The sequence below is a fragment of the Sycon ciliatum genome, chromosome 5 (genome assembly GCF_964019385.1).
Source record: "Sycon ciliatum chromosome 5, ocSycCili1.1, whole genome shotgun sequence".
Taxonomy (NCBI): domain Eukaryota; kingdom Metazoa; phylum Porifera; class Calcarea; order Leucosolenida; family Sycettidae; genus Sycon; species Sycon ciliatum.
Genome location: NC_088647.1, coordinates 35,350,621 through 35,366,847, shown reverse-complemented (window position 1 = coordinate 35,366,847; position 16,227 = coordinate 35,350,621). Strand labels below are relative to the sequence as shown.

General features: G+C 49.6%; 1 protein-coding gene across 1 annotated transcript; it reads left to right on the top strand.

Annotated features, from left to right (window-relative positions):
* The first annotated feature begins 1,449 nt into the window (after nt 1-1,449).
* LOC135818481 (cysteine protease ATG4C-like) lies at nt 1,450-15,671 on the top strand. Its single transcript, XM_065331866.1, has 11 exons — nt 1,450-1,746; nt 1,854-1,940; nt 4,862-5,101; nt 5,954-6,003; nt 6,777-6,910; nt 7,559-7,635; nt 11,725-11,864; nt 12,572-12,650; nt 12,948-13,024; nt 13,539-13,658; nt 14,418-15,671. The coding sequence occupies exons 1-11, from the start codon at nt 1,578-1,580 to the stop codon at nt 14,760-14,762; spliced, it is 1,518 nt and encodes a 505-aa protein (XP_065187938.1). The 5' UTR covers nt 1,450-1,577; the 3' UTR covers nt 14,763-15,671.
* The last annotated feature ends 556 nt before the right edge of the window (nt 15,672-16,227 follow it).

Sequence of the window (16,227 nt, the reverse complement as noted above, 5' to 3'; positions counted from 1 at the left end):
CTCTTTGGCAGAGGTCGCCAGCCTGAAGGCCTCTAACCGCAAGGATGTGAAGGCAGCTGCCACGGAAGCCCTTCGCGATTCGCCAATTCACCGCCCGAGCCTCCTCTGCCCTCCAGCACTCCATCAACCTTGGCAGTGAGGCGGGTGCGTCCAGCTGGCTCACGTGTCGCCCCCTCAGTCGGCACAGTGGGTTCAGCTTGTCGAAGTGTGAATTTCGCGATGGTCTGGCATTGCGGTATGGCTGGCACCCGGCACGGCTCCCTTCTAGTTGTGTCTGTGATGCCACCTTCTCTGTGGAGCATGCTCTCTCTTGCCCCACTGGTGGTTCAGTCCCGACGCTTCGCCACAATGAGGTACGGGACATCATTGCTGGCCAACTGAAGAAGGTGGCACACAGCGTAGAAGTAGAGCCTCATCTCCAACCCCTCACCGGCGAGCTTTTCCGCTACCGGACGGCGTCCACCGAGGATCAGGCCCGTCTGGATGTGGCGGCGAGTGGCGTGTGGGGAGGACGGTTTGAATGCGTTTATCTTGATGTACGAGTGTTTAACCCTTTCGCTCCTTCAAACCGTTCCTCTTCTCTCGCTGCTCGCTACCAGAGCCATGAGCGCGAGAAGCGTCGCAGGTATGGTCAGAGGGTGCAAGAAGTTGAGCTTGCCTCCTTCGTACCTGTCGTATTCTCAGCCACAGGTGGAGCCGGTCGAGCTGCTTCCGCTCGAGTCAAGCCGCGGAATTGCTGCTCTGTCTGCAGAGAACTTATGATCCGGAGAGCCATACGCAATGGTGATGGCGTTGCTGCGTTGTCGTCTTGGTTTTGGTCTCCTGCGTGCCAGTGTTGCCTGCCTTCGCGGTGCCCGGCGGATGCGCCGCGTCAATTATCGGATCAGTCTGCTGTCCTCGCAAACGCGGAGGCTGCATTGATTTAACTTTCTTTGCAACTCCTGCAGTCTAGGTACTGAGTATCATTGTTATCTTGTGTGTGTGTGTGTGTATATGTGTATGCGTGAGTCAACAGCTTTGATAAAGTTATTGTGTTTACCCCTCTTGTTTTCTCATCATTGTGTTGCTTTTAATTTTTAACCTTGCCCGTAAAAGAGGCTGTTGTTCTAAAAGATTTTTTCAGGAAGGCCAAGGCACGCGCGTACGCGTAGATCTACGTACGTACGCCATTACTACATTAGGGCTATGCACAGACGAAACTGAGTAGATCTACGAACGCACGGATCGAGTGATATCAAGAGTACTCTTGGTGATATCAAGGCCCTTTTGACGCGGCACCCTTGACAAGGGTGCCGCGCCGATCCGACGCGCGCTACTTGCTTGTACATAGCTAGCCGCGTCGTAGTACATATCCGCGGGACGTACAACTCAGGCCCAGGTCAGTACAGCGTCAGCGAACGCTTTCAAACAAGTCGATTGTCGGATTGCTTTTTGCTTGACTGAAGACTGAAGTGGGAAATATTATTACAGGGTGCGACAATGTTCAAAGATTTGCAGTGATCTGGTGATCTGGCGATACCCTGTAGGGTTGCGACTGTTCATGAGTAAATCAATGCTGAAAGATGCTGGGCTAAGACATGGCCACCGCCAGTCTCAACGCTGACGAAGAAGATTCGTCTCCTCCCAGCACCTTTGCAAGTCGTTTTCGTCTTCCTCGCAGCCGCAGTGCTACAGTTGCCAGCCCGGGCGATCGAAATGCCAGGCTGAAAACCAAAGCTCTCTCAGCATGGAATAATTTGAGAAATGGTGAGAGAACGCATAGGCCGAGTACTGTTAGAAGTCGATGGCTCTATTGCTAAACACTATCTGTACGATGGTGTTATTTGTTCTTGTTGCTGTGATGACTGACTCAGGATGGGTCATACCCACGCACGTTACAGTGTTTGGACACGATGATCCCATCTGGATTCTTGGCGTTTACTATCATGGAAAGAACTCAGGTAGGCCCAGAGTATTCTGTCACATCGTATCAAGTAAACCTGTGTCCAGGACAGCCAGATTATTATTATTTTTGTGTCAGGTGGGGGGCCACTTCCTCATTGAAATAGATTCTATTTTCTGGAGATTTTTTCTTGAGAATTCAGGAAATTGACAGCAGGCTGTTGCATAAACGTGTTGTGTGTGTGGGTACGCATGGCCGATTCAGTGGTGTGCCCGTGGAATATGATTGTAGCGTTGAGCATTCTTTTATTTTTGACCTTTTGAAAACCCCTTTCATAGTCCTAGGTGAACGCTAAGGTTTTGAATGTAGGCGTGGCATGAATGCAAAATTGCGCATTTACATCAGCAAGACTGCGCAAATCAGAGCGTGCAATTCTGCGTGAGTTTGAGAACGCGTAATTCATTGTCAGCGTCATTTTCGACGAGTCGTGGACGCCAGCGTCTGTGACTGCGGCAGTGCTGCGCTACATCAGTACAGCCGGTGATACTGTCAGTCGACTAATTCTCGGCCCATTCTAATTTCGGCCTCCAAGAGCTAAAACACACACACATACACACACACACACACACACACACACACACACACACACACACACACACACACACACAACACACACACACACACACATTCAGCAGACTTAATTCAACACATTGCCTTGCGCGGCAAACATTTTTATTTCCATGATCGATATGAATGTTGTTGCAATGGCGCAGTGGAAGGCACTGGAGAGGAATTTCAAGCCGTCCGCCATGATTGCCAGACTGAAACTAAGGTGACCTGGACACGCACGGAGGGAAAAGGCAGAGGAATGCGTGTTGAGGCAACAGACGGAGCTTTTGAAACATTCAGCCATTGCATACCACCGATGCGAGCTTATGGCCCGGACACATCGGGAAGTTAACAAGTTGCGGGTTTTGGAAAATTATCCTTGTACAACGACCTTGGACGGCCCGATGGTGTATACGCCGAGGTGGAAATGTGAAGACAGAATCCCTGAACACACACATGCTCTTTACCTGTCCATGTCACGGTTACGTCCACCCCCGTATCCCCGTCTACGACCACGGCCCCGTGGCTGCCTTCTCGTGAAGACATTGTGTGCGTGAATACTGCAGATGAACACACAGCGCAGGACATAAGGGTTGAGCGGTAGTGCACATACGCCACAGCCAATGGCGCGGCACGTTGCACATGCCACGGAACTTACATGTGGCCGTGGTAACAGTGTGTGGGAGTGAACGCGTGGCATCGCCAAGGTGCCCAGCGTCATCGTCTGCGTCCATGCTGTCGCCGCTGCTGCTCTGCCTCGTGCCCGCGCTCCTGCTGCGAGGCCGGCGCGAGATAGAGAGGAGATGGAACTCCGACACAGAACAGAACAGTCATGCAATGCATACGCAGACATGCATACGCAGACACACCAGCCAAGGGGCACAATCTCGAGAGTAACACATTTCCATTGATCCTACTAGTTTCGGCCTCGTTAGGCCTCGTCAGAGAAGCTGCTGCTGGGGGCCCTGCCGATCCTCCTGCACCAACAGGTTAACGTACTGGTGCGTCTGCGCGGCCTGCGGGTGCTCCTGCATCACCATGGTGACGTGGTTGGGCTCGTCATGCTAGGCAACAGGAAGAGATGGCTGGCGCACTTGCCGACCGTTGGTCGCGTCAGGTGCCTGCTGCCGCATCTGCGGGGGTAGCGTCAGCTGTGGAGGGAAGAGGAGGGGAGGTGATGCCGCCGGCTCTGACAGCTCGGGAGATGAGCTGAGCAGCGTCAGCTGCCGTCATCTTTAGTGCCTCTAGGCACTCAATCGTGATGTTAATTTCTGTATTGCAAGAAGCACAAGAAAGCAGGGCACATTCAATTAGCAACAGAATGCATGGCACGTTGAGAGGCATGATGAGTGGACAAGAAATATGCAGTGGCAAGTGCCATGAATGTCAAGTTCTCATTTCTAATTGAGCTATTACGTACAGCCCTGGCATTGCTCGTCGTAATTCCTCCTCGTTCGTCTTCGTCGACTTCTGCAGTTCTCCTTCCCGTCAGGTCGACTTCTGCAGTTCTCCTTCCTGTCAGGTCAGTGCATTCACAATAGCACTTTGCGGTACGGGGGTACCGGAAGGAGTTCGCACGATGTCGCCAAAGGCCTCCTCCCGTACATGCGTAAATCTACGGTGGCAGAGACCGCGTACCGTGTGTTCGGTGTTGGGTCCGCCATCTTCCAACACACGTCGCCACAGCGGTCACACGTTGCTGCACGCACTGTTCCTAATTTGCTGTTACCGAATGGCACTGGCACAAAGCAGACCGGTGACGGGGTCACGTGTCAACAAAGTATCAACAACGTGTCGACCACGTGTATAGCGGTACACTCAGCGGTACACTAATTCTCGTGTCATTCTCGTGCCACCAAACTGGAACATCGAGCGCCAGTATGGAAAGGCTTCAGACAGAAAGCCTTTCCAATGTACTGCATGATTGTGCCCTTATTCACTAGACTTTACGCTTTGCCCGTGTATGTAGGATGGCCCAAACTAAATTTCAACTACTATATTTGGCAGGAATGGGATTTTCAACATTTCCGTGGGGAAGGGACAAAGGATCTTGCTGGTATGTAGTGTTCTGAGTGACTGGACAGTGTGCAATGATCGAATGTCCCCAAAAGGCGACGATTATTGAAGGACTCTCTCTCTCTCTCTCTCTCTCTCTCTCTCTCTCTCTCTCTCTCTCTCTCTCTCTCTCTGTCTCTCTCTCTCTGTCTCTCTGTCTCTCTCTCTCTCTCTCTCTCTCTCTCTCTCTCTCTCTCTATCTGTCTCTCTCTCTCTCTCTGTCTCTCTGTCTCTCTCTCTCTCTGTCTGTCTGTCTCTCTCTCTATCTATCTATCTATCTATCTCTCTGTCTCTCTCTCTCTCTCTCTGCTGCAGTTCCACGGCGACGTACACGGCCGACTAGTTCACTCGACAGCAGGCCACCGCCAAGCAACACTGCGCCGCACATCCAGGACTTCCTTGCCGACTTCCAATCACGCTTCTGGATGACCTATCGCCGTGGCTTTCCACAGATGGCTGACTCCGACCTGACAACAGACTGTGGCTGGGGATGCATGCTGCGCAGTGGCCAGATGATCCTGGCACAGTCGCTCATTTGCTTCTTGTTAGGACGAGGTACGCCTTGCTTGTGTTTGTGCACCGTCACGGGGGCTCTGTACTGTGCGAAACATTCATGGTTTTTGGGCTAGGTGCATACCGTGGAGTATTTGTGTCGCCTCCATTAAAACTCTCCGAGTCGGTATTTGTGATCGAGAACACATGCAGCATTGACTCCTTTGTGCGCAGTGGCTTTCAACCTCAAGACTTAATCTGTGTCGAGGTACACAATGGGGTCATTTTTGTTTGTTCCAAAGTTCATCAGTACATTTGCAGTGCTACTATGTCTGCATGGCGCCGTAAAAGTCTAATGTGTAGGCTCAGTACAAGTACTGTTGTACACAGTTGGGTGCAGGTGTTCTCACTCTAGACTACTGCACTGTATACTGTAAAACGAGAAACGTTCGCTATTTCGCTATTTTCGCGACCATCACACATTCGCGAATATAAAACGCCGCAAACCCCTCCGTACATTGATTGTAGACAGTACAAGATCCGACTGAAGAGATAGAATCGCACAAGTTTCTCATCGTAAACCAGCCCAATTTATGAAAACGCTAAATTTGCGCGCCGCGAAAGTTTGTCGCTTTACAGTACTCGGAAATATTCGTCTGGAATTTAATTTCGTCTTTTCGTCAAAGGAGCTTTAGGACTAGATTAAGAATGCCGGACTATTCGATTTGTCCAGCTTTTCAATACACTCTTGTGATCCGTAGACGAAGCTGCGAAGCATGGGAGTCTGATTTCCCCTGGCTTGAATTGTAGTATTGTTCTGCACTGTGTTGGTGTGACTGTGGTTAAGTGTGGGTGCAATACTACACTTGTGTGTGCATGGCTAACCAATGCTGTATTTTCTGTTGTCTTTTGTAGCATGGCGTATTCACTGCCAGCTGCCGGAGCAGAAAGAAACAGAGCGCATGGTGAGTGAGCGCTACCATCAGTGACTAATCATCAAGGATCTACATTTGAGAATAATAATGTTGACTCCCCTCATAGGTATTGTGAGAGCAGCACCGTGCAGTGTGTGTAGTTGCTCTCCACGCTTTGGTATTGCGTGCACTTCTTGGTCTGGTCACCATTTGTCTTCACTGTTAGGTGGCGTATGCAGCAGGACTGGACCCATTGCGCAATGACGTAATTTGTACCATAAACACCCTTCACAGCCACCTGTGCATGGTCGTCTGGGGTGTTGAACAGTGCATTCCTGATCCCAGCGTACTCACACAAGCATTACTCATACATTCCATATTTGGCAATGCGCAATGGGTCAATTGTTGGCACCCTGGCTACTGTTTTGGGCTCTTGGTGCTTTCCTGGCCCAGGACCTTGGGGATACAGGATAATGACGGACTTTGGTTATCTTGCTGCAATAGATGATATGCCAAATAGTGTGCAACTAGACTTGGTAGGGCATTGAACACCAGTTGCATACTGATGATATATGCTACAGTGTGTACATGGTAGGCCCTCAGCTATACAGGAGCACAAGCCACAGGTAACCGTACACCTTTGAACTTTGTATGCAACTACTCTGCAATGCCCTCCTTCTCCCCCCCCCCCCCCCCCCCCCCCCCCCCAGTCTACAGTTGGCTGTTGCACGTTATTCGACGTATTATCTATGGTAGGTCCGTTGGTCAGTGTGTAATGTGCTTGTCCTCGGTGCCTGGCTATTTGCTTGGTTTATCATTGTCAGATCATGCGCTGGTTCACGGACATCCACCAGGAGTGCAGTCCGTTCTCCATCCACACTCTCGTCGACCTGAGCCGGCCGCGCGGCCGTGTGGCTGGACAGTGGTACGGGCCAGCCCTGGTGTCCTATCTACTGCGGTGAGTCTTGAGCTCTGCCTGCCCACTAGCTCTGGGTATTCCCAGTGAATGCTGCAGAAACAAACACATGCACTGGAGTTGAAGGCAGCCAAAGATCATGGACTTTTGGTTTTGGACCAGGTTGAGTGAATGTTGCATTGCTACTGTGGGAGCTACAGGTTATCCTGAGAACTTTGATGCTCCACTGTAGTTAACAGCCAACCCGCAACACATGAACAGTCATTGGTATCACCACGGGTTATGCTTTTATTCATGTTCTTGGACTTTTCTTGCAACATGGTAGCGTCCTGGCATGAGCGCATGCTCCTATGTCTATGTGGAGTCAGTGTCATCATGCTGTGAGCGTCTTGTTCTTCTTGCGTTGACCTGTATGCATTGGCTTGAGCTATTTGACTGCCTGCCTCTTCTCTACGTACATCATAGCCAGTGAAGATGCCCCCTTAGATTCATGTGGTTAGTCTTCCAAATTTCAGGGATTCAAAATAGGCTATTTTCCACTCCTGTTGGCCACAAATTACTGCCTTCCTGAATCTCTTTCTCCTGTGTATGTGCACGCGTGTGTGTGTGTGTGTGTGTGTGTGTTTGTTTGTTTGTGTCTTTCGCAATCTCTCTCTTTCTCTTTCTCTCTGTTGTATTTCTACCATGCAGAGATGCAGTGGAGGGTGCACGGAAATACGAGGACAGCTTACGGGGCTTCAAAGTCTACGTCGCCCAGGACTGCACAGGTAGGGAGACGTTTTTCTTGTTAAAATCCTCAGATGAAGCTCAAAACTGGCCAGACAGCCGTATGCAACCCTCACCATGCCTTCCAAGCTTCTGCCTGGCGGGCCGTTCTCTAGTAGTTTGGGGTGGTGCACTTTTGAGCACCTGTATGTTCTTGACCTTCCTACACAGCTGTGGGTCGTAAATAAATGTTTGCGTTGTCCCAGCGGTGTCCCCATCTGGCTGTGTGAATTGCCTGCGGATGTGCTGCCTGCACACGTGGACATAGTTACAACGCAGTGCCGCGTGTGGTTTGTTGAAACACCCATTGAACCACTGGCCGCCAGCTGCTCATTCAGTGTACTGCAACTTGTATGGCATGCAGTACACTGAACAGCTGTGGAGTGATACTTGCATTTAGCGAGAATCACCCCATGATCTGCAAGGAACTGGCCTTCATTTCCAGGCGGTGTTTAAACACAGGCTCTAGTTGCTGAAGTCTGCTGCTGTTGCTGCGGTGCCGGCTGCTGCTGCACATTGTTAACACTGATCTGGTGAACAGCAGACTGTTGGCGCTGCGAACAAATAGCAGTGTTGTGGTGATTCGGCTGATGGCAATGTCGGCATTTCCGTTGCTGGGTGCAGGCAGATGCGACATGGCCTTTGCCAAGACAACGGCAACAGCGATGGAGCTCAAGGAGCCTGTCCTTCTGAGCTGAGGTTGTTGTAAACCTCCCGCAGGCATCGTGGTTGTGGGCACCACCACAGAACACACACGGCTTCCGTGGCCGAGCGGGTGCGGACGTAGCAGCTTGCGGCCTACGGAACGTTGCGCCAGAAGTGGCCACACGTGTACTGGACGGCAGCATATCCACTGGAGCGGTGCTTTGCTGCTGGCCAGAGCGTTGTTGTGCCCGGTCGTGTGCAGAAGTACGTACCGTTTCAGGTATTGACGGAGGTCTTCTATGTCCCACGGTACTGAGACGTCATTGGAGGGTCGCCACTCCTCGAGCTTCGTTGTTACACTCAGCGGAAGCTTTGATAGTACCTGGTGGCATACAAGGCGTTGACCTTTCAGTACCTCCCCTTGGGCCTCCAAATGCAGGAGAATGTTCTCCAGAGCCTCACATGTAGTTTTGATATCCGCATAGCGTGTGGAGGACTGAGCTATATTCTGTAGGCGACTGTATAGCTGAGCAATGACGATATCAGGCTTGCCATACTCGGCCTTTAGGGTGTTGACAGCAGTCTGGTAATTTGCGTCGGTCACTGCGATGCCTGAGACCAGACGGGCGGCAGGACCTTTCAGCACACTGCGCAGATACGTAAACTTTGACACCTGGGGTAACTGCTGTGTGTCTATTGCAGCTGAAAACATATCCCAAAAGTCGGGCCATGCAAGAATATCACCATGAAAAGTCGGCAGTGTGAGCTTAGGGAGCTGCACGGGTGTCCGACCAAGAGTGCGATGTAGTGTGTTCGAGGAGGTGTCCATCTGCCATGTGGCCTCCACAGCAGCACGTGCGGCATGACTGGCAGCCTGGAAGACTGCAGCAACAAACATGGCAGAGCCTGGAACAACCGAGGGTGCGTGGAACGAGAAGTTAGTAGGGGTGGACTCAGCATCTGACCATACAGACTCACTGTCAGAAGTGTATCCTCCGCTGCTCCATGGAGTCTGTGCACGACTAGTGGCACTACCAGGTGTAGGCTCAGGCAAGTCGGGTGGAGGTGGTGGTGGTGGTGGTGGTGGCACTACTGGTGTGTACTGCACTGTGCTTAGTGAACCAGTATGGTGAGTAGGATCATGGGTATTTGCAATTGCACTGACTGCTGTGTGTGCTTGACTAGCAGTACCAGTGGCATTTGGCAAGCTGTCCATCATACCAGTACAGGCAGGCGTGCTGCTAGCAAGATGATTAGCGTGTTGAGAAACTGAGAGCTTCTCCGAAACAGGATGCTCAGCCTGCATGTGTTTACTACTATTAGCACTACAGATCACACTCTGAGAACTCCTGCTTTCACTGGGCACTGGTTGCTGTAGCAGGGAGGGCGCGCGTTTCTCTAAAAACGCCCTCGCTGCTCTCAAAATGTCCACCTCCTCATCGAAGGCCGACTCCCAAGAGTTTAGATCGTCTAGTTTCTCTTTGTTTGCGTCGAGCTCGACGAGGCTACGTATTTGTGATTGGAGGTCGTTTATGTGAGACGCTAGTTCTGCCGCTGTCTGCCAGTCGCCCAGCACGTAGTGTGGGGATGTCTCCTCCTTGTGGAGTTCCCTCGCCAGCTTTTCCCTGACGCGTGTGAGGCGACGCTTCATGTTGGCCCGGCGCTGGACCATTTGAGTGTACAGTCAGACCTCGCTTAACCGCACACATCGGTTTTCCACAAAAACATCCGGATAGGCGAGGTAACCGGATAACTGAACACACATACTGTATATGCATGTGGCATGTCAAAAGCAGTGACATCATACATACATGTAGACAGGTCCTATGCAGTACAACTAGCGTGCCCAGTATGTAAAACAAGCGAGAAAAGAAACTGAGTGCTGCCCGCATACACCCAGCAGGTCAAGGGCCTCATTTGCTTGTACAACTCCCTGATACTAGCTTCTGCAAGCGCTAGCCAATAGCCAGCCACATGCAACCGGATACGACGAAGCTTTTTGTACACATTTTAACCAGTTTGTACACAAAATCATGCACCGGTATGCGGATCGCGAGGTCCGGTTATGTTGTATGCATAACATATGCTGCACATCGGTAACCAGCGATTTTCTTCCGGATGGCGAGGGATCCGGATAAACGAGGACCGGATAAACGAGGTCTGACTGTACATGCTGCCTGCATGACGACGAGTGTCGGAAAAACGACGGGAAAACTGCGTTGCGGACAGGTAACCGTCACCTGGTTACAGCACCATGTCAAAATCTTATCGTTTTGATGTATGGAAACCTTTGCAACCATGCACACACTTACACTACTACAACACAAGCACAAGCCACCATTGTCCTTTCATCAACTACACTTCAGTCAACAAGAACAAGAACCCATACCAAGGAGACACAAACAACGGAGAAAAGAGCTGAGACGCACAATGAGTACGCTCCGAAAACGGCGGTGTTCGGAAGCAAGCGTACCTGGCGAGGCCAAATAAATCGCGACGCAGCGCACCCAGATCAGACCCATTCGGGCCTGAGCTGCGTAGCGATCGCGTGGTCAGGTGCACTGTGGTGCCATGGAAACAAAGATGGTGGCGCATGGAGCGCTTGTACCACGAGGTAGAAAGAAAGGAAAATAAATAAATAAACTGCAGAACGAAAGTGAACGCGAAGAAGAAATAAATTTGAGAGTCGTTAGAGAAACAAGAATGTAGTTCGCGTCTGGCGGAGGGTGCTTGCACCTAGCTAGAGGTGAGAGCAGCATTGTCAGATAATGGAAAAACTGAGTTAGAAAAGGAGAAAGGCGACGGAGTTGCAGACTGAAACTACCTGAGGAATTTCAAGTAAGATGTGAACACTAAATTTATATGTACTGAAGTATTTCTAATATTCATGAACGGCAGTTCTCGACAAGGGATCTCTTTTCCTGGTACAGTACAATTGCTATACTAGTATGCAGAACCAGGCCCAGGAAGTCTTGAGTTGGTCTGTGAGAGTGTGGGACTTCTTCAGCACGCACTTTTAAGATAACGTATCGATTTTGTTTGATGGCATGCATTATTATTTCAGTTGAAATACGGTAGCACTCGGTTAAATCTGGCCCAGAATGCGCATTTGGCGCCCTCAAATTACACGGCCCTTGCCGCCCTGGAAGTGGCACAAATGCGGCTGGACGTACACATGTACAAATACAATGATGTAATCAGAACTGTTCCAGGGTGTTGGTTTTACACTTTGGGTCGGGTTTCACCGAGCACAGCTGTACTTTAGTTAGTGACGAAAAGAGGGTTCTATTCATTGCTAATGGCACTTTACCACATTGTGGGCGAGATGTTTTCTGCAAGTGCTATGTTTTCGGACACTAGCAAACGTCCATTGTAACGTTAGCTGTACCTTATGATGACATGTGTTGCTTGTGTTCTGTGTTTCTTCCATTTTCTGGCACACTCAGTTTACAAAGGTGATTTGGTGGACATGATGGACAAGTACCGGGAGGAAACAGGAGAGTCGCGGGACTGCTCCGTTCTGCTTCTAGTGCCTGTGCGCCTGGGCGGCGAGACGCTCAACTCGGTGTACTTTCCTTGCTTGCGGGTAAGCCTACGGTGTTTCTTTCTGATCAGATCTTGTGAGGTGCGCATTGCATGGCCCCCAAGTGGGTGCAGCTGCCTGCGCTTTCTCTATAGCTGTGATGATAATTTCACATCATGTGACTTGGGGTTTAGATATTTACCTTGGTCGCGTGACCGAACAGTGCGAAGCCTCCACTAGTGAGTCAGGTTTGGGTACAGTGTCCTGGCTATCATCTCCATGATGATAACATGTACATGGGCATGTGGCCTTGGTGTACTGGCTTATCGGTGTGAAATCCTGTCAGCACGAACCCCATGGACTACAGCGCCACGGTTGCACAGCACACTCTTGGGGTGATGTACTCTTGATGTAACATTTACTTACTGCACGATTCTACTTACATGTACTTGCATCATCTGCGTCAGGCTCGATCTAGACATTAGAGAGGTTAAGATGCACGTTATTTCTGACGTGACGCGAAAGTTCAGCTCGCGTTATTTGCTCGCACGTCGAAAAATCAACGCGAGCGACCTGCTGCTCACGTCGAAATTTGGAGTTTTACGCCAAATTCGACGTGAAATTGCGCGTCACGTCGGAAATAACGTGCATCTTAACCTCTCTACTAGCACATCTACAACAGGGTATTGTCTTTAGACTTTTTAGAGCATTCTGCTATCATTGTTTGTGTGTGTATGTGTGTTGGTGACTTGTCATGTTATGTCCTGTAGGGTTTGCTGACGCTAGATCACTGTGTTGGCGTCATCGGTGGCCGTCCTAAACACTCGCTCTTTTTCATAGGATGGCAAGGTATGGGGTTCTGCGCAGTATCCATGGAATGAGTGCTAGCTCGGTTTTTTGCCCCCCCCCCCCTGATCGTATGCAACATTGACTTGACTGGTGTGCATACATGGGGTTTTTTCTTGCCAGACTGAGTCCTCTGTTGGTGTCACTGCTTTTTGTTTGTATGGTAACTTATAGACTATAGCATTGCTGCACTTAGAGTGTCGGTCAGTTATCCAAAAGCAACAGAATAGATGGCAAATACCCAGTGAAATTCCGTACTGTGTGGATTTATTTTTGTCTGCGCGTGTGCTGTGCCTGCAGGCGAGGATCTGGTCTATTTGGATCCGCATTGTTGCCAGGAAGTTGTGGACACAACAGATCCCAATTTCCCGACAGATGTGAGTTCTCTATCTATCTCTCTCTCTCTCTCTCTCTCTCTCTCTCTCTCTCTCTCTCTCTCTCTCTCTCTCTCTCTCTCTCTCTCTCTCTCTCTCTCTCTCTCTCTCTCTTCTTTCTCTCTCTCACACACATGCACACTTCTCGCACACTTCTCTCACAGTCACACTCACTCAGACGAATATCTACACTCGTGCGCATGCGTCCATCATTGCAAATAACATTGTCATGGCAGCAACCTGTTGTGTAGCCTTGGTCTATTTTGAGATCATTTTGTCTTCTGGTGCGTGTTGTCTAACAGAGTTTCCACTGCAAGTCGCCCAGAAAGCTGGCGCTGACTCGAATGGACCCTTCCTGTACGATAGGCTTCTTTGTACGCGATCGACATGACTTTGAATATCTACACTCGTGCGCATGCGTCCATCATTGCAAATAACATTGTCATGGCAGCAACCTGTTGTGTAGCCTTGGTCTATTTTGAGATCATTTTGTCTTCTGGTGCGTGTTGTCTAACAGAGTTTCCACTGCAAGTCGCCCAGAAAGCTGGCGCTGACTCGAATGGACCCTTCCTGTACGATAGGCTTCTTTGTACGCGATCGACATGACTTTGACCTGTGCTGTAAAAGTGTTGAGGAGGTAGGTGAAGCGACTGCAGCGAGTCTGTGTCTCTACGCGTTTGCTTTGCTGGCCTGGTCGCCAGTTAGTACTTCAGTAAAGCAGAGAATTGCTTGTATGGCTATAAGTTTTTAAAGTGTATGTGTGTGTGTGTGTTTGTGTTTTTGTGTGTGCCAGTGGGAGGGAGACAGACAGACAGGCATTTCTCTTTATGTAATACTGTAAGACCGGAACGTCTAACGAATGACAAAGTCTAACGTTTTAACGACCAATTTTTTTCGTTGCTTGAAAAAAACGTTATCGCGAACCCGGTTTGAGATGTCTATGTTAGTGGCTTAGTGCGCATACAGATGGGTGGCCAGGTAGCCATCGTTATACTTTCAGCACGTTATCATGCCAAAATTAGAAAATTTTTTAAAACGTTTTGGTCGTTATACTTTCCAGTTTGACAGTGATTAGCACCCTCTCCGTAATCTGCCAGTACAGCACCGTTCTGGTGAAGACATGGATTTGTTGAAGTGCTAGCTGCAGTAGCCATCATGCACGTGCATATACATGTAGTAAATCAACGTGTGCATGCGTGTTGCTGTGTGTGTGTGTGTGCGTGTACGGTTGTGTGCGTACATGTGTGTGTACATGTGTGTGTACATGTGTGTGTGTGTGTGTGTACATGTGTGTGTGTGTGTGTGTGTGTGTGTGTGTGTGTGTGTGTGTGTGTGCGTGCGTGCATGTGTGTGCGTGTTCTGTGTTCTGTGTTCCGTATTGCTATTTTCTGTATAGATGCTGTCACCTCCGATGCAGCAAGGTAACTACCCGTTCTTCACGTTCTCCGACTCGCGGAGCATGGAGTGCAGCGAAGCAGCAGAGAATATGGACCAGGCTGTTGATGGTGGCGGTACTGACTATCCAACAGCTGACGGCCATCAGGTCATGTCAACTTTCAGTGTGATTCCGCCGAAGAGGGCGGCCAATGTCAGTGGCCCCTTGTCGCGTATTGAGGTCGAGCCAGTGCTGGTGCCACCACCCGATCATGTTGTTGATGATTTTGTCGTGTTGGACGTCCCGTCATCGTCCACTTCCTCTATGTCGCCCAGTCCGGATGTTCCCGATCTACCTGTCAGCTAATGTCCGTCTTGTCCGTAACGTTGTCAGTGTGTTGTCCCTGATGGCCGTGTTGTTCTCGTTGTCTCTTCTTGCTGCACATTAGCTGATCGTAGTGAGTTTTTGTTTTGTTTTTAATTCGCTGCCTGTATATAGCCGCTGGTTGCTGCTGTTTTGCTTTTGCACATAGCTTCTTGCGTGTATTTGTGTGTGTGTGTGTGTGTGTGTGTGTGTGTGTGTGTGTGTGTGTGTGTGTGTGTGTGTGTGTGTGTGTGTGTGTGGTGTATGCGTGTGCGTGCGTGTCGCTGCTGTTGCGCTGGACTGTGGATTTTTTTGCACAACTCTCGCTCTTTGCCTGTGATGCTTGCCTGCTGTTGGCTCTGTGCGGTTGTGTGTGAAGTGCTTTTTTCTCTGGTGTCTTGCTAGAATGTGAGAGTAACTCGCTGCAGTTGATCAGCAGTTCCTTTTCTTATTTCTTATTTGCTGTCTTGGAAATCGTCGTATTTTGTTAAAGCCCTATGCAGAGTGCCTCGTTGGGAAGGAGCATGTTTATTAATTTAGATTTTTGATGTCGTCCGCTTTGAAAGATTTATTTTATCTATTATTGTACCTGCCGGCAACGTCACCTGTACCTTGGCATGCTCTTTGCCATTTTTAAACCTCTAGTTGGCTTTCTTTATTAGGTTTTGTTGAGATTAATTAACCTGCTGATTGCAGCACAGTCCATTCTATTGATCTTCCTCTCTGTCATGGACTATTCCTTTAGAAAATGATGCAACAAAGTGATTCTTCGCTCTGCTGAATGTATACACTGTTTTCTTCTTTTTTCTGCTCGTTAGTTGGCGATCTAGGCCGTTCTAGCACTTTTAGGACATATTTTCTTGTCTTGTCTCTTTGGCACGCCTGTTCATTTGAGTGACCTGTGCTTCTATCTGTGGAGATTTGCCAAGTGTTAAAAGTTACAACCGTGTGTGTGTGTGTGTGTATCAATCTGTCGGATGGCTACCTTCTTGCCAAAGCATTTGGAAGTTGGACTAGTTTCGGCTCCACAAGCCAGTGTGTCGTTACTATACTAGCTTTCATGGCTGAGGTTGTTGGTATGTCTGCTGGCTCTGGGTTCCCAGTACTCAGTAGCCGAGGCTGGTTGGTAAAGTAACTCCGATTTCACTTCAAGGTACCAGTGCATCTAGTGTCTGCTTCTTTCAAAGCAGCGTGCTGTCTATACTGGTTACCCCAGCAAGTGTAGGGTGTGCATAGGTACCGGTAACTGTCTTGGCCGTTTTATGCCGATGGCGATGTACTCCGTGTGGTGTACATGTAATGGTGTAGACCAGGTGTGCATTGGTGGTCGATTCACATGGCTTCGCCAGTTGTGTGGATTAGACAGTTATCTGGCGCAAGTCTTCTCATTCAGATCTTGTTCGCTATCGTTGCTACAAGAGAAAATCTGTGGGTGCACATCCAGTGGGGACCGTCATAATTTTCTAGT